Source organism: Copidosoma floridanum, unplaced genomic scaffold (genome assembly GCF_036245765.1).
Source record: "Copidosoma floridanum isolate Cflo_tuat_1 unplaced genomic scaffold, Cflo_Japanese_pri ptg000013l, whole genome shotgun sequence".
NCBI classification, from domain to species: Eukaryota; Metazoa; Arthropoda; class Insecta; order Hymenoptera; family Encyrtidae; genus Copidosoma; species Copidosoma floridanum.
Window position 1 is genome coordinate 35,119,401 of NW_028321890.1, and position 19,398 is coordinate 35,138,798.

General features: G+C 36.7%; 5 protein-coding genes across 9 annotated transcripts in view; 2 read left to right on the forward strand and 3 right to left on the reverse strand.

Moving 5' to 3' along the window:
- Positions 1–109: 109 nt before the first annotated feature.
- Positions 110–5,250, reverse strand: Usp10 (ubiquitin specific protease 10). Of its 3 annotated transcripts, none has more exons than XM_014362910.2 (11): positions 5,099–5,250; positions 4,232–4,591; positions 3,447–3,642; positions 2,838–3,339; positions 1,807–2,762; positions 1,535–1,733; positions 1,203–1,452; positions 1,047–1,121; positions 799–963; positions 500–728; positions 110–427 (listed from the first exon to the last, which is right to left on the reverse strand). In XM_014362910.2, the coding sequence occupies exons 2-11, from the start codon at positions 4,247–4,249 to the stop codon at positions 147–149; spliced, it is 2,871 nt and encodes a 956-aa protein (XP_014218396.2). In that variant the 5' UTR covers positions 4,250–4,591; positions 5,099–5,250; the 3' UTR covers positions 110–146. The 3 variants fall into 3 exon arrangements, with proteins under 3 accessions (XP_014218396.2, XP_089447171.1, XP_014218397.2); XM_089591045.1 differs by having other exon boundaries at positions 5,227–5,246; XM_014362911.2 differs by lacking the exon at positions 5,099–5,250 and adding an exon at positions 4,835–4,947.
- A 2,487-nt stretch (positions 5,251–7,737) lies between these two features.
- On the reverse strand, positions 7,738–9,259 carry Der-1 (derlin 1). Its single transcript, XM_014362982.2, has 2 exons — positions 8,450–9,259; positions 7,738–8,368 (listed from the first exon to the last, which is right to left on the reverse strand). Exons 1-2 carry the CDS (start codon positions 8,874–8,876, stop codon positions 8,070–8,072), a joined length of 726 nt encoding a protein of 241 aa, XP_014218468.1. The 5' UTR covers positions 8,877–9,259; the 3' UTR covers positions 7,738–8,069.
- Positions 9,260–10,146: 887 nt separating this feature from the next.
- Positions 10,147–12,573, forward strand: PICK1 (protein interacting with PRKCA 1). The gene is made up of 4 exons (XM_014362991.2): positions 10,147–10,378; positions 10,818–11,136; positions 11,212–11,407; positions 11,483–12,573. The coding sequence occupies exons 1-4, from the start codon at positions 10,320–10,322 to the stop codon at positions 12,505–12,507; spliced, it is 1,599 nt and encodes a 532-aa protein (XP_014218477.2). The 5' UTR covers positions 10,147–10,319; the 3' UTR covers positions 12,508–12,573.
- Positions 12,574–13,686: 1,113 nt separating this feature from the next.
- Apt1 (Acyl-protein thioesterase 1) lies at positions 13,687–16,513 on the forward strand. The gene is made up of 7 exons (XM_014362963.3): positions 13,687–13,996; positions 15,142–15,173; positions 15,260–15,325; positions 15,407–15,454; positions 15,542–15,788; positions 15,866–16,030; positions 16,103–16,513. The coding sequence occupies exons 1-7, from the start codon at positions 13,949–13,951 to the stop codon at positions 16,148–16,150; spliced, it is 654 nt and encodes a 217-aa protein (XP_014218449.1). The 5' UTR covers positions 13,687–13,948; the 3' UTR covers positions 16,151–16,513.
- A 1,378-nt stretch (positions 16,514–17,891) lies between these two features.
- The window catches only part of knockout (Stork-head domain-containing protein knockout), a 63,076-nt gene continuing 61,569 nt past the window's right edge, over positions 17,892–19,398 (reverse strand). For all 3 annotated transcript variants that reach the window (XM_089591419.1, XM_023389597.2, XM_089591418.1), the window contains exon 8: positions 17,892–19,248. In XM_089591419.1, the coding sequence (XP_089447545.1) occupies positions 18,022–19,248 (1,227 nt within the window). In that variant the 3' untranslated portion in view covers positions 17,892–18,021. The remainder of the gene's footprint in view (positions 19,249–19,398) is intronic.

Here is a 19,398-nt window from a genome sequence, read left to right on the forward strand (position 1 = left end):
ATAATTTCGATCTGTTAACGCTTTATCCGGTAATACAAATCGTACATTAAATTTAGAAAATATAAAAATGCAAGTTTTTGTTATCTAAAACGAGGTGTTAAACTATGTATAGGTCTTTTTATTTTATTTTTTTTGCTGCAAGTAATTTACCGCGCTTTAACATTATTTGAGAGCCCAATAGTATCACATCTTCTATAATATAGTAAATATGGTACTCTGGGTGGTAAAGGTTTCAGTACATTTGCCTCAGAGACACCTTTAAGCGAACTGTCATCATAGCGGACCCAGCCGCCGTACCCAACGTGAAAGGCATCAGTTACATAATGGCCTTTAGTTGCTTCCTTTCCATCATGGTAGGTAACAGCAAACAGCTTATACTGTCTTTGTTTTTGACTCGACTTTGGTCTGGCGTTCAATGACATCAATTCTAAAATAAAAATATTACGTTAATCATACTAATTATATTAGCAAGTGAGCATGCACGAGTTTAATTACTTACTATTGTCAATTTTAAGATCTATGGGGAATTCTACGCTTTTTAGGATTTTAGAACAACCATCAGGTTTATAATCAAACCACTTTAAGTGCAAAATAAGTATTACTGGCAGTTCTTCCAGTGTGACCTGTTTCCACGCTTCAATTGTTTGTTTTGTTTTACTGCAAGTCATTCCTTCAAGTGGGTCTTTTCCAACAAGTATTTCTAGTGCGCTTTTGACAGACTCAGCTTTCTACATACACAAAAAATCTTGTTAGATTCATGACATATGAACATATTAAAATTAAAAAAGTTTTATTAACCTCGACTTCAAGTTGCAAGGTAAAAAATGGCTGAACGTAGTCTGTGGCTTGTTCCGACGCTCGTTGAACTCTTGACCTTAATTGTCCTCTAAATATGTCTGATAATGGTGTACGTCCAAAATCTGTGCTTCGCGTAATTGATCCCTTATTCTTGGGGCCCATTACCTAAAAAAAAAAAAAAAGGAATAAAATTATTACCCAAACTTTTAATATTATATATAACACGACATAAATTGACGAGTTCATACTTTCCACTCCTCTTCATCTTGAACATCTATGCAATCTACGGATTTTTGTTCGTTGTTATTAGCCAATTTCATTAACTGAAAAATTGTAAATTAAATTTTGTTAAATTTTCATAAAAGTGAGGTAATTTGTTTTTTATCAAAAATAAAATGCGTTACCTCTAACATCTCGTCGCTAATTCCATTTAGCAGGCACGATAAAAATTCTTCGGCATCTTCTTGCCGACCTTCTACAGAAAATACACCAGGAGACGATGTATTTTTTAAAATGGTATACATATACGAAGGCTCAAATGGAACACCACTTTGAATATCCACAATAGCATCTTCATTACGCTTTTGTGCTCTATCTTTCCTCGCTAAACGAGCACCTTCCGGGAGTGGAGAAAATTCACGTACAAATTGAATCCTGTAATTGTTAAAACAACATAATTTTCAATTAGTGAAAAATACATTTACCTTTCCTGGTTAAATATTTCTTTGATTCTTACATGTTGTCGATTAGAGGACTAGGTGAGTGTCTTGAAGGATTTTTCGAGTACGGCATAGCCATAAACAAGTTGTAAAACGGTGGACAAGCAAGTAGAGCTTGTAATATGCTGTTAATGTAGCAGTAATTACTGCGATTTGTCAATCCTCGAGGTAATAAGCTAACAGTCTGTTTTTCCATTTGATGACCCAGTAAAAATTCTAAAAAAAAATTTTTTTTTGTCAATACTTGAATTTCAGTACGTATACATCAAAAAGTTGACGAAATACTTACCACCCATCCTATACGTGATTGGGTCATCACAATGTATTTGAGATGCATTGTTGTTGAACGTTTTGAATTGATCTACTGGTACGTTATTTTTTTGTTGTGATTCTTCTAGAAGGGATTTGTTATTTAAACTTTTTGATGGTAATTGAGTCTTTTGATGGTAATTTTCCTGTGAAGGTGGTTCAATATGATCACTAGCTACGACAGTTATGTTGTTAGGTGGGATAAGAGCTGTTGGCTTATTGGCACTGGCACTATGAGGTTCCGAATCTTTCTTCAAAAGACTAGCCCAAGACTTATTCTTGGAAGCAGAAGTTGAAGTGCTAACAGGCGCTACTGGTTCGTTAATATCTACTTTATTTTCTGTTATCACTTTAATTTCCTTTACTTCCTTAACTTCTTCAACTTTTTCAACTTTATTACTATGAATTTCTTCAATATTAACTTTTTCGACGGGTTTGGAAGCCATAGGAGCTATACTTGCAGCGGATTCTGGAGCTTTAGCTGGAGAAATTGTTTCATCATGTTCCTTAATGTCATTTCCATTTTGCTTAACTTCTATACTACTTTTAATATTGACGCAGGGTATGTCGTTTATTTCAACACCTTTGTAGTTTTCATTGATAGTTGAAACAATGTTGTGTTCAATTTTAACACCAAATTTTGTATTAGCTGTAGTATTATTGGCAGTTGAATTTTCATCAGCATCACTGACGGACGACTCTATGTTACTGTTATTAACAGTTACTGTTGTGACTATGTTGGTTTGGGATGAGTTGCTATTGTCATCGTGTGATTGATGAATGGAAGGCTTTGAAATATTTACATTTTGTAATTGTTTTTCATACGATTTGTGATTTGTGCTTTTTGTTGAAGATTCTCCATTTGTTTGTGGTGACATACTTTGAGAGTGGCGACTGTGTTTTGTATTTGTTGGAGATTGATGATATGATATGTAACTAAAGTAAAGATAGTAAATTACTAAGATGTGCTACTAAATGTAGTACATGATTGTTGTAAATGTTTCAACTTACTCAACACGATGAGTTTGTTGTGCCATTGGAGGTGAATGATATATTGCAGGAGGAGGGAAAAATATTGGCTGTCCAGTAGCATGATGTTGCTGGGGTGTGACAGCATGCTCCGAAATGCATACGTATGATGATTGATACGGCATATTCATCTGATACTGGTTGGGATCTCCCATGTAGCCAGTCTGGATTTCGTGACCATGATTCATACTTCTGCCGTAATTTTTATTGCTTCGCCCGCGACCGCGTCTTCCTCCTTCTCTCATTGAGGATATGTCTTGAGGTGATGGATCATTATTTGGTGTATACAAATTTTGGGGGTAAGCCATTCCTTGCATATAAGGGTGGACATGTTGGGGATCATTGTTCATGAATACATTTGACCAATCGGTGGTGTACATGGGTGCTATCATCTGTTGACTGTAGGGAATATTTGATGGTACTGTGAGAAGGACGGAAGATGCTGTTGTTGGTTGATCATATTTCAATACGTTTCCCTCTATTTCTAGAAGAAAAAAAAAAAAAAAAAAAAAAAAAAAACCATTACTCAATCAATAATTGACATTATCACTTAGCCCGGCTGTAGTAAACATCAAGCTCATCAAATCCTACCATATTGAGGCCAGACTTTTGGCTCCTCTAGATGCTGAACTTGTTGTTCAGCAGAGAGCACATGATAATTTCTGCAATCCTGTTTATCCCATGGCAACTGTACCGTATCAGTACTGAAGTTGGGTTTTAAAATAGCTGTCAGTTCATCTTTGCCGTGTTCATCTAAATTTGATAAATCTAAAAATTCAAAGTCGTTCTGGAAAAAAAAAAAATCTAATTATTAATGATAATTCACCAATCACTTGAAAAAAACATGCCAATTAATAGCTGCAAATGCAATAACGATAATGCCAATATTTTTTAATTTTGATTGAACGTTGGAATTTTAATGACTCGTATCGACACGTGCTTTTTTCCTCTTCAGCCCTGTAGCTTTTGCCAAATGGAGCAGCTAGCAAGAGAAATACCCTCCCCCTTCCACCCGTGTGTAACCTCAATAATTGAGCTTCTGGGAGATGCGTTCAGATCTTACAATTAGTATCGACGCATGGTTCTTTAAACGCGAGTACTCATCGAGGAAAAACGGTCATTGCCATTTTCGACCGATGACCGGCACTTTTGACCACTGAATAAATTGTTTTGGAAAGACACAACATTGCATAAAATAACCTCAAATACGATCACATGATAAAAAGAGATAGGGCAGAGAGAAGCATCAGCGGCAGCACCGACATTGCGGGTCTCCGTAAATGCGTATCTTATACATATAATACAATCCCACGTATGCGCGTAAAATAAATATCCAGCCTGGCGACGATTATGCATAAAAAACAAAAATTACGAACCTCGTATGAATCTTCCATGCTGGCGAAAAAGAACGTGAGAAAACATCAAAACGGCACAGGACGAGGCGTCTTCGTGGGTAGCAGCAGCAGCCAGCCTCGTTTGCGTCTTCGGAGCCGATATTCGACTCTCGCGCGCAAAAATTGATGCACTCCTGCAGGTACGGGGTACGGGTACTCCAGGAGATGATTATAGGTAAGACGTGTATTGAGTACTCGACTCAACCGCACACTGCAGTACGGAGCGGCTTCGTCTTCTTTCTCTTTCTTCTCCTCTTCCACCGCTTCCTCCACCTTCTCCGCCACTTTTTATATTATTTTTGTTTCTTCTTCACTTACTTGACAATTTTTTTTTCCAGTCAACTGCGAAAAGAGAGATAACGAACTTTCAGACAATCTTCAATGTTACGCGAGACCTAGGAATCGTTGCAACAGTATAATTATATTCAAGTTTATGATTTAAGTAGATAAGTGTATGTATTGTAAAACACCACTCGCTGCCGGATTAAGTAAGTAGGTGTCGGTCGAACTAAACTTGTAAAACGAAAAACTTTGTGTAAGTATTGGTGTATAAAAATTTTACGATTCAACTTTCAATTCCCAAACCTCTTGAAACCAAATTGCAAGCAACAAACTGATCGCTAATAAGTTTAAAGTAAACCAAATAACAGTTTCGCCGACGACGAATCGTATAATATTCCAAGATAACGACGAAAAGAGTGAATACTTATATGAGTGATATAACCTGCTAGCTACTTACGTTATATAGATATATAATTCTAGGTTCGCACATTCGCGTATGTACAACGTATTACGTATGTACGGGGCTTACACGAAACCAACTATTGCAATTATCTAGGATACAATTACCTAATTATTTTCGGCTTCGATTCCGATCCGGCTCTCTCAAAATCAACGCGGTCACAACAGGGCACCTCACACAGCTCGCACTTCACACGCATGCAGTTCTGTTCTTTAATGCTGCTTCTAATTCTTACCGTCCTCACCATCTACGTCGCGTTGGCTTACTAAGCATGTACAATGTGCATGAGAGGTTACAGTCTACAAGAAAGTACAGACATGCACGTTACTGTGCACTCTGCAGAGTTGGAGGGGATAGTTATTTCCTCAAAAGGGAGGGATTGATCACCACACCGAGAAAACTTTCAATTGTATATTTAAGTACAATACGTATTCGATCGTTATAATTTTATGAATCCAGAGTTCAATTTTGACAGTGTCTATTCGGACACGTTCCGTGTATATTCCGTGAAATAGTTCGTGTACACTCCGTGTAGACAACATCTAGATGGCGTGCCTTTCCGTTATCTTCCGTAATCTTTCCGTAAAAATCGTTGTCTACAATACCTCACGTAGTTTCTAGTGGAAACAAAACTCCGTATACTTCCGTGAGGAAAAAAAAAGTTGTCCCTATCAATCCGTGAAGGCAATACCAAGTCCGTAACGATCCGTAAGAGAAAAGACAAAGTTCGTAACGGTCCGTGAGAACAAAGCCAAGTCCGTAATGGTCCGTGAGTATAAAATTAAGTACGTAACGGTCCGTGAGGACAAAGCCAAGTTCGTAATGGTCCGTGGGAGAAAAAACAAAGTTCGTAACGGTCCGTGAGGACAAAGCCAAGTTCGTAATGGTCCGTGAGAGAAAAAACAAAGTTCGTAGTGGTCCGTGAGGACAAAGCCAAGTCTGTAACTTAATTTTATACTCACGGACCATTACGGACTTGGCTTTGTCCTCACGGACCACTACGAACTTTGTTTTTTCTCTCACGGACCATTACGAACTTGGCTTTGTCCTCACGGACCGTTACGAACTTTGTTTTTTCTCTCACGGACCATTACGAACTTGGCTTTGTCCTCACGGACCGTTACGAACTTTGTTTTTTCTCTCACGGACCATTACGGACTTGGTATTGCCTTCACGGATTGATAGGGACAACTTTTTTTTTCCTCACGGAAGTATACGGAGTTTTGTTTCCACTAGAAACTACGTGAGGTATTGTAGACAACGATTTTTACGGAAAGATTACGGAAGATAACGGAAAGGCACGCCATCTAGATGTTGTCCAGAGATTGTCTACACGGAGTGTATACGGACTATTTTACGGAGTATACACGGAACGCACGGAATATACACGGAACGTGTCCGAATAGACACTATCTTCAATTTTATTTATTGTCAAAAATATTGTTCAAACAGTTGTTTTCGAAAATATTTTATTGCTCCAAAAGAGGAGGCAAACTGTCATTACCGCGTTTGTAACTTACTGTATTCTGAAAATTCTTTTTTAGCGGTGTCAAGGAGCTGATACTTAACGTTGTTCATGACATATTCGTTTTGTTGCATTTCCAGTATCTAAAGGTTTTCATTATTTATGATGATGGTAAAAGCTTCACAATTTATTATAAATCGTTTTGGAAAGAATAAGTTATCAAAATACAGTTTTTAATGCAATATTTGTATATTGAAGTACATACATAAATAAATATATCGTCGAAATTTATAGAAACAATTTTTTCAATCACCCCCAACATCTTGCTCTCCTATACATGGTGGTGGTCATAATATGACCGCACAATTATCGCGTGTAAAAGAATAATACCGAATAGATATAAAATTTTTGCGTATAAACAGTGAATTGGAAGAAATAAATTTTTTTTTCATACAAAAAAATTAATAAATAATTTTTCCACTAATCTTTTGTATGGGTTCAATTGACAAACCTGCATGCAGTCTTCAAACGCACGTGGTGGTTCCATACGAAAAAATTGTAGATCCACTTTAAAGAAAATTAAATCATTTCATTATGCAAAATACTATGTTGAACTTTTTAATAATGTTGTTTGTCGATTGCAATGAATGAAAATAAAATTTACTTTTAACTGCAGCTCGAATAAATTTGACCAGGCATGACTGACCAAGTCTTTAACGTCAATAACGTGATGACATGCGATCAGTATACAGATAGATCAGACCATCAGACTCGATCGCGCAAGTTGATGAACTATTATCTACTTGGTTAATCATCTTATTTTTTTAAGAAAACATCTCACTATAGAACATGATAGCTAATTTTTTTATTAGTATTAAAATTATTGTATTAATCTCATACGGTAAACTGTAAATGAAAATTTAAACGCTCACAAAGTGTCAATAGTTAAAATTTATATATTCATAAAATACATGAACCCAGTGTATTAATAATCATTTTTAAGAACAACCGGATTGATAATTTCTTATATCCTTTTTTTGTTTCAACCCTTTGATTTAGTAGAAGTGATTTGATAATTTATAATACTAACATCACGATGAAGAATTTTCTAGATGCTTAGAAATTTAAATTTCGCTACCGGTACGTGCGATATATTAAACTACACATGTATATGAACCATTTTTTTGTTGAAGACTTGTAGTTGTATAAAAGAAAGCGTAATTTTTGAATGGCTCAACTTGTTTTCTGGACTATGAAATTTAAAATTAATTTGAGGATTAATATATTAAGTCTGCTTTATTTTTAATGGAATACAAAAATTTTCACTGTACATTTTTACAAAACAAAATTATGTTGTAATGTTTATATTATCACTTTCAAAAAAATGATAAAATCAAGTATACTTGTACAACTTTTATGAATATTCCGACATCCATCTTAAATTATCGTCTTTGTAATATTAATGACTTACAACAAATAATTCGTTTGTTTAATAACAGTTGTATCAGAATCGGCAATAGAATACATAATTTTTGAAAAAAAAAAGAAAAAACGCTTCACATCCCACTCAACCACTGGCAAAATAAATTCACTAAACACACTTGAATACTAAATTATTGCCCCAACACTTGACCACGTCCCCAACTATGGCCAAATGGTGAATTGGTAGAAGGTTGTGCTGTTGGTGCAGCTCCAAAACCACGGATATTACTTCTTTGAGGAAAATAATATTCTAAAATAGATGGAGTGCTGAGCAAACTTGGTCCTCCGAACTCTTGAGGGTATTTAAATTTCAAGAAAAAGTACAAATGTCCACAAAGAATCCCAATGAGCTCTTCTAATCCATCATGGTTAATAATGAAATTGATTCCAAAGAGAACCCATGGCAAGTACATGGCTTTAAATTGTAACCCTGAAAAAATAAATAGAAAATAAAAAAGAGTTATGTATTATGATGCAAGAAACTATTTAGGTGTAAAGATTTGATGCTTACCAAACCAGAATTGTACAATAGCATCCTTGTTTAACTGACACCAAACGTAAATAACACTAACGATCATGGAATTCATCAATAAAGTAAAGTTTAGTAATAATCCCGCTACAAGACAGCAAATCCAGTTGAATATAAGTAAGAAGAAGTAATCTGCAGGCCTGCCATCAAAATCTATCCTCTCCAGTCTTAGCGAGTAATTGTACAAAAAATACAGGTTCATGAGTAAATGAAAACTCGCTGGGTAGAAAAACAGGCTGGTAAGACCTCTCCATAACTCGAAGTTGCGAATAAAAGGGTCATACAGCAGTACGAGATTGCTTATACTAATAATTTTGAACCTGCCGATGATGGAAAAAGCGATAGTCAGGGCCAGCCAGTATCTCGTGAATACTGGCAAACTTTTGAACCAAGTCCCCACGTCGGACATTTTTGCAAAAAAATTGTGACGTTTTTTCTCGCACAGCTGGTGTTTAACAAGATTTTGCGCAACACATAAATCACCCGGTAAACTTTCTTCAATTTTTATAGTCCTTATGTACCTGAAACCATCACTGATAGTCAAAGTTAACCTACTACTGTAATGCTACTGCTGCTGCTTAATGTTTATGCTTGTCACGTATTTAGACACAACGTTATAAGTATATGCACATTAATAAACGTGTACGTATACTTTCACAAAGCTCTCGAAACTACACTCTTGTAAAACTTATTTGTCAACGGAAGAACACAAACTGATCGTGTTGAGTTTTCATTAGCGGCCGAAATCCTATCTCCTATCTTCTTCCAGACTATTCTTCTCTCGGCGATTGACGTGGCCTTATTTTGTATTACATCAAGCCATATATTTATGCAATTGTTTCATAGAAACCTGACTTTATGTCATTTGTACTGTAAAAATTAATAATCAAACTATCTGTAGAGGTAAATAAGTAAAGGGCAAATAATTTAAAAAAAAGCATAGTAACATAAATTCTAAAACAACTTATTCCTTTTTTTTTTGTTTTTTATTTCAGAGTTCGAAGCTTTTCAACTTTTTGGAGAGCTTTGACTCTGAGCTCCGAGATGACGTTTGATACTATGCACCAATCACCGTTGAGGACATCAACCCCCCTGCAAGCACTAGCAGAAAAGCAGGAGCGGCTGTCATGTTAGGCTAAGCTTATTATTGTGATACTTATTTATACGATTTACTTGTTTTTGTTGTGTTTTAATCGTTTTGAACAATTTGTTAAGCTGCTTACGAGACAGGATTTACTGTCAACCTTAAGTGCATAATGAAGTAATTGCTGTCACCTAATTTAATAGTTCATTCGTTTTGTAATAATTTTACAGTTCGTAAGTACAAATGAAAGAAACATTTTTTCATGAACTGACAGATTCTAATGTATTAATGTTATTTAGGTTACATTACAATTAAAAAAATGGATCTTGGTTTTGAAGAAGAAGACTTCCCTGTTGAAGAGGACAAAATGTTTGTTCATTATTTAGTATTTTAGCATTTAAAGACACTGTTTTATTATATTGTTTTTCGTTTTATTTATTCGTATTGAATCTAAATGTGCTTTTTTTTTTACACTCTACGCACAAAACAATGCCACTTGGCATGGTGGAGCAGTTTGATGGGTGAAACCTCATCTCTCATAACTCCAGCATGGCTATCAGACTCCACAGAGGAATCAAATTTAATTGATGTTTTTGATTCTATGCCCACCGTGCCTTTGGCTAGTATTGGGTTACATCACACCAAAATGACAGAAGATTGCATGTACGCATTGTTACTTTTAAGTTTATCCAGACTTAAAAAGAGTCACTTTTTTTTGGCCTTTTTAAATTATTTTCTATTATTGGCTGCTCTGGATATGTTAGTCCAATGGTCGAACTGGTCGCACAAGATCAGTTTGCCACTATTTCACAACACATGGATCAAATGTAAGTTTTTATTTTGCATGAGCTGATGCATGTTCTTATTGTGAATTTTAGTGGTTTTACTTATATTTTGCTCTTCTTTTTTTTTTTTTTTTTTTCTTCTTATCTATGAAATATATAGTTTGATGAGGGAAGGGAAATGGTAACATGTATGTATTTTTTTCGTTTAACATATCTATACTTCACTTAAACCAAATACAATGATTTGATAAATCTTATCAACAATAATCCATACAACGTTATAATCCATAGTAACGATTAGTGTGAAATTAACAAGAATTTTCACTGTAGCAACTGCTGAGAGCATCCACCTATAATAATAATAAGTCCTATTTGCAGTTGAATTAAGTGGCTTATTAATACACCAGTAACAAAGCTTATAAAAAACACGTTTTGTTAATAGTTTGAAATTGAAATTAATTAAAAAATGTTTTAAACACAGGGGCATGACTATTACTTCTGGTAACGTAGTCATAGAAAAAGACAGCAGTAATCTCATTGGAATAAGTATTGGTGGTGGAGCACCATTCTGCCTTTGTCTCTACATTGTTCAAGTGTTTGACAACACTCCAGCTGCACTAGATGGAACATTAGAGGCTGGTGATGAACTTGTTTCAGTTAATGGAGAAAGTTTAAAAGGAAAGACAAAAGTTGAAGTGGCAAAAATGATTCAAGCTTGTGAAGCTAAAGTGAGCATAAATTATAATAAACTCCATGCTGATGTGAGCCAGGGAAAGACTTTGGATATACTTTTGAAAAAGGTACCAACATTTTTTTGAATTTAAAAAGCTATGCAAAGAATATAATAGAGATAAAATTTTTTCTTTTCAATTTAGGTAAAGCACAGATTAGTCGAAAGTATGGGTAGTAGTGCTGCTGATGCCTTAGGATTGTCTAGAGCAATTCTCTGCAATGACACACTAGTTCAAAGATTGCAAGCACTGGAGAAGACTGAAAATTTTTACAAAGGTCTCACTACACATATGAAATCCGTGCTACATGCATTTTTTGATCTGTTTCAAGTATTTAGAGGTAATTTTTAGTGTTAATTTCACTTGCAACTTTCGTCATTAAGTTGTTTCGTTGATTGAATAACTATCTTTACAGTATTTGGAGATGCTTTTGCCTCAATGGGGGTGAAGGAACCTCAATCAAGGGCCAGCGAAGCTTTCACAAAATTTGGTGAGATGCACAGACAAATGGAAAAAATTGGCATCACCATGTTGAAAAAAGTCAAGCCAATTTTGAATGACCTTGGAACTTTCCTTCAGAAAGCCATTCCTGACACAAAAATGACAATTAATAAATACGCTGATGTCAAATTTGAATATCTGTCGTATTGTTTGAAAGTCAAAGAAATGGACGACGAAGAGCAAATCTCTATATCTAGTCAAGAACCACTGTACAGAGTTGAATCAGGAAATTACGAATATCGATTGGTATTACGATGCAGACAAAATGCAAGAGTAAAATTTGCTAAACTAAGATCAGACGTTCTTGTCAAACTTGAACTTTTAGAAAATAAGCACTTTGAGCATATTGCCGATCAATTGCAAAAATTCTCTACTGGACTCTCTGAGTATTTTGAAAGCATTTTAAAAGTACTGTCGGAAAATATTATTTTTCCCGTTGAAATTGACTTACCTCAAAGTACTTTTACACAAAAGGCTCCTGACCATGAAAAATATGAGGAGGAAGGAGCATGTGGGTTTGATCCAAGTAAATTATTAGATTTTGACGCGAGTGAAGAAGCAAAGCCAAGTACGAGTGGCAGTGCAAGGCAAGGACCAAATGAAACTAAATCTAAGCCAACAGACTTGAGTGATTTGATGGATTTAAGTGGTTTTACCAATATGAATCAGAAATTTGAGGAATTGTTGAAGTTGGATGATGAATCCGAGCCATTCTTTATGTTTGAAACAAAAGAAACAGTTGAAAAAAAAAGTAAGGAAGAACCGTTGCTACTCATCAAAGAAAAAGAGGATGATAAATCGTTTCTCACACCTTTAGAATTCAACAAAAAATCAACTGATACATCTGTAAAATCTCCCACAGAATCAACAAGTGCTTCCGAATCTTTGCTATTTCTGGCCAATTTCGACGAACCACTGATTAACATAGAATCAAACTAAAATAATTTACATTTTGCTTTATACGTACCTAATTAAATTTGTGTCTTTGATACCATTTTATCAAAAGTTTCAATACGTTGTACTTAATTTGAAATGAAAAAGAAAAAAAAGTGTAAATAAATATATTTATAAATGTTTAAGACTAAAGTTGAATCTTTTCAATAATCCATATGCACCCTCAAAACTACCACGTGATCAGAGCAGCTCTCCCGAATAGCAGACGAGGCGAAGCTTTCAGTAGCGTTTGCAAGCTCGAGTGAGATGAGCGCGTAAAAATATGCAGGGAAACATCCCCTTGAATATCGATGGTCAAGTTTTTTCGAAACAAAAAACAAGTTTTCGCGAATCAGACTGACATATCCCTGTACATATCCACTCAGCTGTACAGCGATGTGATCGTTGAAAGGGTTGTCGGTCTACTGTGACGAAATTTCGTAGTGCGTGCAGGCTTCAATGGGAATCCAAAATAACAGCCTCCCACGCGCCGTAAAAGAGATCCAGCGACCCGTCCAAGTTTAAATGGAGGGTCAATTTATTTTTTCCCACTAGTCAAGTCTCTCAACGTAACCACCAACCGTAAAAAGTGAGCCGCACGTGCGTTCATGGGAAATTGGCAAGGTTTGTGGTTTTTTTTTGTTTTTTTTTTTTCATACCATTTACACATAATGTTTCCACGTATAAGATGCATGCGTCGGTCGTCGGTCAATTAAAATATCACTCAGATGCATGCGTCATGAGAGCGCGCGCGGAAGAGAAAAATAATAAGGGGGGAGAAGGGTAGAGAAAAACTATCAAGCTTCGGCGGAAAAGTTAAAAGGAAAATATGGGTTGTTTGAAGGTCAAACGAACGCGTGAATGATTCGATTGTTTTTTTTTTTTCTCAAAATATAACTATACCGCTAAATTCAACTGTCACCAAGTATAATTAATACAAAAATATATGCCTACGTTGTTGAACGTATAATATATAATATATGAGGTCGAAGCTTTTATACACAGAGGCGTGTGAAAAGGAAGACACGAGAATCGAGTGTACAATTATTATTGTCAAAGAAGAAATAGAAACGTGCGTCGGCGCATAAGTGTTATAACATATCCTGCATCATCGGATCATCCCCGATTCCTCTTGCATGCCTGGTTCGCGTCCTCTTCTTTTCCAAGAAAAATATACCTACTGCACGCGCCGCTACCGCCGCCACCACCCCTGCACACCCGCCCCATAACCTACATCACGCGCAAGCAAGAGCCATCAGTCTACTTTCCTCCGAGGGGAAATAAAAGTCTCTTGTTCGCGTATCGTTTTCCGTTGTAGTACCTACATGGTTATTTATTCTCGTCGTACGTAGTTTTCAAGTAGTTTGATTAGCGTGATAATCGATTGTTGTCTTGTTTTATACGCTATTTGCGTAATTTGTGATCAGTGTGCGGAAAGAAGAAGAAGATGTCAAGCCCCGTGGTGATTGCCGCCACTTCAAGGCACTCGGCAACGGTGAGTCGTTTTATTGAATTGCAGTTTTGCCTAATCATTGAATAAGTATATTTTTTCATTCATCTCATTATGCATAATTGCCATGCATCGCACCTGCCTCATTGAAGAGCCAAGCGCGAGCTTCCGGTGTTGGAGTAAGAGAAAATACTATCGTAGATTTGGAAAAAATTCAACCCGTACTTAGTACCATTTACCTACTTACAATGTTTACTATCATTGACATGTTAGTATGTCTGTTCCGCAATTTTTTTTTTTTTTTTTTTTTTCTTTAGATAATAATAAAGCTCATAAACTATCTTGATGGTGTTGACGAGATATGCTCGTGTTGAACGTATAAGTGCGTATAACCTCTAGGTAAGATTTTTGCACCAGAAGCTCTTAAGTTTTATTGACAACATCAACTTTGTAAAACATTAATACTTGAACATTAATAAAGTATTGATTAGATTTTTGACTGAGACAAATTACAACGATATTGTAAATTGACGTCAATTTTTGTTGTATTACTCTGGTGTATTTACGTCAGCAGGCAACATCAATTTTTACAAATTATCTGGGAAATCTAGTTCTATGATAGTATTTTTTACTCAATATGATGATTTTTGTTTGTAAATTTTTCTTTTAATCGCCTAACTTTAAGTATGGTACACATAAGTGTACCGTCTATTGACCGATAAATTAAACTCTAAGTCTATTATTTTTCTTATGTAAATCAAGCCCACGCGACTACATACCCCCAATCGATTCCACTCCAGCTGCTTTGCTATACTGTACTTATAGAGGTGCACTTTCCCTACAAATCAACCGTATTCTGCTTCTCTGTACGATAACAATGTATTGCGATTATTTTTTTGCGTTTTTGGTATCACCTTACCTCATGCGAATTTCATTTGTAATATTCTTTTTTTTTTTTTTTTTTTTTTGCATACTCAAATGCTCATTGGGTTTTTTGTGAATTTTATGTTGAAATGCTTTGATTTTCGGAATGAAACCAAGTTGCCAAACGATATTGCTACATACCCTGATTATTTTTCAATTTGGAATTTAAGTTACAATAAGTATATAAATAATTATTAAGCCTTTAAATAAAAGTATGTCTGCACGTGGTTGTTATTCATAATAATTATAATAAATTTGTGTTGTAGCTAATTTTTTTTCATGGACTTGGTGACACAGGGTAAGTTTTACTGAAGCGTATTGTACATACTACACTGAATGACCCACCAAATTTGTTGTTTAACGTGTATTGATTTCTTCCCTTAGCCATGGTTGGGCAAGCACACTGGGTTCCTTGAGATCGTCACATGTTAAAGTAATATGTCCGACTGCGTATGTATAAAATTATTGGAAATAATCCTACCTATGGTGTTGGACCTTTCATAATGCTAATGATAAAATGTATAATTTTAGTGACACCAGACCCGTTACCTTAAATGGCGGTTTCAAAATGCCATCATGGTGAGATTATGTTTTTCATTCTTTCGTTCAATATTTATGATGTATTCCTAAACAATTCACTAAAACACAATTTGTAAACACGGATAGGTTCGATCTACGAACCTTGGATGCTACTGGACCAGAAGATGAAGAAGGTATACAAAAGGCTGCTGAAGATGTACATTCCATGATACTTAAAGAAGTAGAGTCAGGAATACCTACAAAACGAATCATGCTTGGTGGATTCAGTCAAGGTGGAGCATTAGCTTTGTACAGTGCTCTGACTTTCCCTCAACCATTAGCAGGGGTCATAGCTCTTTCAACTTGGCTCCCTTTGCACCAAAAATTTCCAGCCGTAATAAAATCATTATTCATAAAAGTTACGACTATTACTTTGGATTTTCCTCCTATACAGAAATTTTCACGTTCCAGATAGCCAAAGGCAATAAAGACACACCTGTTTTACAATGCCATGGCGATTGCGATCCAATAGTTCCATATAAATGGGGTCAAGCAACAGCGACTGCATTAAAACAATTTATGACTAACACTGAATTCAAAACGTACAGGGAAGTTATGCATGCATCCTGCGATGAGGTGAATACATTTCAATTAAAAAAATTTTATCTTATATTTTAAGCATAATAATAATTGAAAATTATTTTTTAGGAATTGAAAGATGTAAAAAAGTTTATTGAAAAAATATTGACACCATAAAACGTGAAATTCAATTTAAATGATACTTTGATCGTCTCCCTACTATTGATCGAAATATTGATTGAAATTATTCCCAAATTGTAATTTAATTCAACAAAAAGCCCTATGAAAGTTAGATGAATGTTTCATCGATTTAAGAAGATACATAGTAGAAATGAGCAGTGTAAAACTTTCTATTGAAGTGTTTTTTCATTACTCTGCTCCAAAGAGTAAATTTTCTTTAAACTTACATGTTAGTTGCAACATGTGTAATTGCTATCGATAGAATTAGATAGAAATTAATTTATTTTTAGATGTACTCTAATATTTTGTAATGGCAAAATATTTTTGCATTTGATGAATAATAAGTTACTCTAAATCTCACCTCGTGTCTAAGTTTTTTAAAAACATATAAAACTTGAGGTAAGAAATGAAACAAAAACACTAGTTGAAATTAATGTTTTAAGTGTTTATAATGTTTGTCTTTTATTGTTGCGCTTTTAATTACATTCCGTAAGACAATAACGATACAATTTTACACTCTACAAGTTAGTCGTTTAATGAAAAAAATGCTGTGCGTCTACAGCTTGCGTCCGCTCGCGTGTCACAGCACGTCATGCAGAGAGGCAAAACGCTATTGGTTAATTCGTTTCTGTTGATGCATACTTTTAGTGTTGCATATATGTACGGTCCACGTGTCACACGGTGTAACAAACGCAAAACGCTATTAGTGAATTCGTTTCTGATGCTGATGCATACTTTATATGTACGAAGCTCACGATCTTGTGCTCTTAAAGGTAGGACTAGGATCGTACGTTTTCGCGAGTCTTGTGTACGTCTTTATATTTTGTTCATTTTTTTTTACAATATATCATATTTTCTTTTCAAAAGTACGCTTCAGGCTTAAAAAATTTACTACAAAACGTATACTTTACTAATTACTTTCTATAAAAATTCATTACCAACAATATAAATCTCTAAAATTTGTCATCTCTCAAAAACAGTTTGTGTCGTTTATCCTTTTTTTTTTTTTTTTTTTTTTTTACATATAAAATTAACGGCGAGGTTTACATATTAGTGTATAATCTAGTAAAAAGTTTATCTACTCCTTGTAAAAATGAATCGAGTGTCCAGTCCTCCCTTTTAAAAGGTACCTAATGCGCTTCATTCTTTTTTTTTTATTTTTTTTTTATTTGTTGTTTCTGTATCCCTAAACCTAGGCTTTTCTTTTTTTAACATTTAATTATTATTATCGACGGTGATTTTGTGTAAATTGGCATTTCTCCTCGACGTTGTGTCTTGAAAGTCGTCGCGCTCAAAAAATGCGCTCAAGGCCATCGATCGTTTAAATTCTACGTTTGTTTTGGCACTTGATAAATAAGTAATATGTGAAAATTGCACTAGTGGTACAAAAAATACGCGGGGCGGAGAAGGGAATAGGGGGCGGGGGGCACGAGTTGGATTAGCCGATCGCACTTATGCTACATTGGTTACACAGTGTGAAAGTGAGATTTTTCTTTCTCGTTACAATATACGTATAATATCATGTGGTAGATACTGGATTCATTATTGATTTATTTATTTTTTTGTTTCCTTTCATTTTTCTCCACACGAAGAAATTACTTAATGACTTTGGCTAATCGCTTTCGTTGATTCAAGCGACGCGAAATGTGTACAAACAATATTATGATGATTATGCCGAAACGCGGGGCCACACGTAATTCATATAACATCTTACATGTACAATATTGTGAAAAAAAAAAAAAAAAAAAACAAGAAGCTTCCAAGAGTCTCGCCAAGACTGACGAGTAAAAGGCAGTAAATGGCAATGTCGCGTTGTAAACAACAATAAGTGTGGGTATGGAGGAAAGATGGTTGACGGTGATGATTGATCAAACGAGGCCAAAGTCGGTGTGAACCGTGGGAGGGGCGAGGTCGCGATTGTTGCAAGGCTTGTCGGCCGCGGCCATGTTGACCTCGACGAGGGTGTCGACGCTGTTGAGAGGACAGCCCTTGAGTATTTTCTGGGCGGCGAGGCTCGTAAACTGGACCTGCATGTCGCTGAGACTAGGATACGAGTAGAGCTCGGGCCTGCTCGGGGTCTTGCTGAACAGGCTCGGCTCGCTGCCCTGCTGCTGGACCAGCTGCTTCTCGATGTACACGTTGTTGTAGCTGCCCCCGAAGCAACTGCCACCACCCCCGTAGGACTTGGTCGGCGAGGGCGGGTTCGAGGACGAGGTCGAGGAGGCCGCGGTGTTGGCCGCGGTGGCCACGTTGTTCTTGGAGCCGCTCGGCCGCAGGAGGTTCCGGTAGCTCAGTGCATCCTTGGACAGCGACAGGCTGAGCTTGCGCGAGTTGTTCATGTTCAATTGCTCGCCCGTGGGCTTGTCGGAGCCACCGTTGCCACCACCATCGATCAGGTGGGCCTGGCTGTTGTTCAGCCGGTAGTTGTTGCTCAGCTTGTTCAGCATCTGGTTCTTGGTGCTGCTCTCCTCCGCGTCCTGCCTCTGGAGTTTTGGCTTGTTCTCCTTGTCCGAGGCGTTGTTGTCCCTGTTGTTGGCGTACAGGGAGGAGGGCCTCTCCGGCCTCGCGGGCGTACAAACCGGCTGCTTGTTGCTGTTGGCCTTCTCGGTGAGCAAGTGTTGTTCCTCGGTGTTGTTGGTGCTCTTGTTGTTGTTGTTGTTGTTGTTGGTCGTTGTCGTGGTTGTGGTGGTGGTGGTGGAGGACTTGTTGTTCTCGAAGGTGATGACGGAGCGCATGGGCGAGCTGTTCTGGTGGACGTAGATCTTGGTGCCGGGGGAGCCGGATATAGTGGTGGTGCTCGTGGCGTTGGACGCGAGGGTGACGCTGCTCTGGACGCTCGGTATCGCCCCTTGGAGTTCCTGCGAAGGGCTGAGGTTCGTCGAGACCTGGAGGGTTATCGAGTTCTGGGTGCCCTCCTGCAGTGGCGTCAGCGTCGTCTGTTGCTGGGACTGCTGGGGCTGCTGGATGACTTTGAGGGGCGACGAGTTGGCCGACAAGCTCGCCGTCTTGAGCGGCGACGCGGACAAGCGCCCGCTCGAGGTCGACTTGCTACCGCTCGAGTGGCTCGAGTGATTCGACGAGGACTTTTGCAGGACCTACAATTTTATTTAGTTGCCATGAGGGATTCCATTTCATTGCCTTCAAATTTACTTTTTTTATTTATTTATTTTTTTTTTTTTTTTCACTTTAAACGTTATGTATATCGTTAGTAATGAAAAACATTTTTAATTACTTAAACAGTAAAC

What these genes read in the sequence shown, in the direction of transcription:
- Usp10 (XM_014362910.2), bottom strand. An exon ending in AGTCCTCTAATCGACAACAT is followed by an intron (nt 1,453 to 1,534) that starts GTAAGAATCAAA and finishes TAACAATTACAG; the next exon opens with GATTCAATTTGTACGTGAAT. An exon ending in CCTTGCAACTTGAAGTCGAG is followed by an intron (nt 729 to 798) that starts GTTAATAAAACT and finishes TTGTGTATGTAG; the next exon opens with AAAGCTGAGTCTGTCAAAAG.
- PICK1 (XM_014362991.2), top strand. Translation starts at nt 10,320, where the DNA reads ATGGTCGAACTGGTCGCACAAGATCAGTTTGCCACTATTTCACAACAC. An exon ending in TCACAACACATGGATCAAAT is followed by an intron (nt 10,379 to 10,817) that starts GTAAGTTTTTAT and finishes TTTTAAACACAG; the next exon opens with GGGCATGACTATTACTTCTG. An exon ending in TCTGTTTCAAGTATTTAGAG is followed by an intron (nt 11,408 to 11,482) that starts GTAATTTTTAGT and finishes CTATCTTTACAG; the next exon opens with TATTTGGAGATGCTTTTGCC.
- Der-1 (XM_014362982.2), bottom strand. Translation starts at nt 8,876, where the DNA reads ATGTCCGACGTGGGGACTTGGTTCAAAAGTTTGCCAGTATTCACGAGA. An exon ending in TATTGTACAATTCTGGTTTG is followed by an intron (nt 8,369 to 8,449) that starts GTAAGCATCAAA and finishes TTATTTTTTCAG; the next exon opens with GGTTACAATTTAAAGCCATG.
- Apt1 (XM_014362963.3), top strand. Translation starts at nt 13,949, where the DNA reads ATGTCAAGCCCCGTGGTGATTGCCGCCACTTCAAGGCACTCGGCAACG. An exon ending in CATGGACTTGGTGACACAGG is followed by an intron (nt 15,174 to 15,259) that starts GTAAGTTTTACT and finishes TTCTTCCCTTAG; the next exon opens with CCATGGTTGGGCAAGCACAC. An exon ending in GGTTTCAAAATGCCATCATG is followed by an intron (nt 15,455 to 15,541) that starts GTGAGATTATGT and finishes AAACACGGATAG; the next exon opens with GTTCGATCTACGAACCTTGG.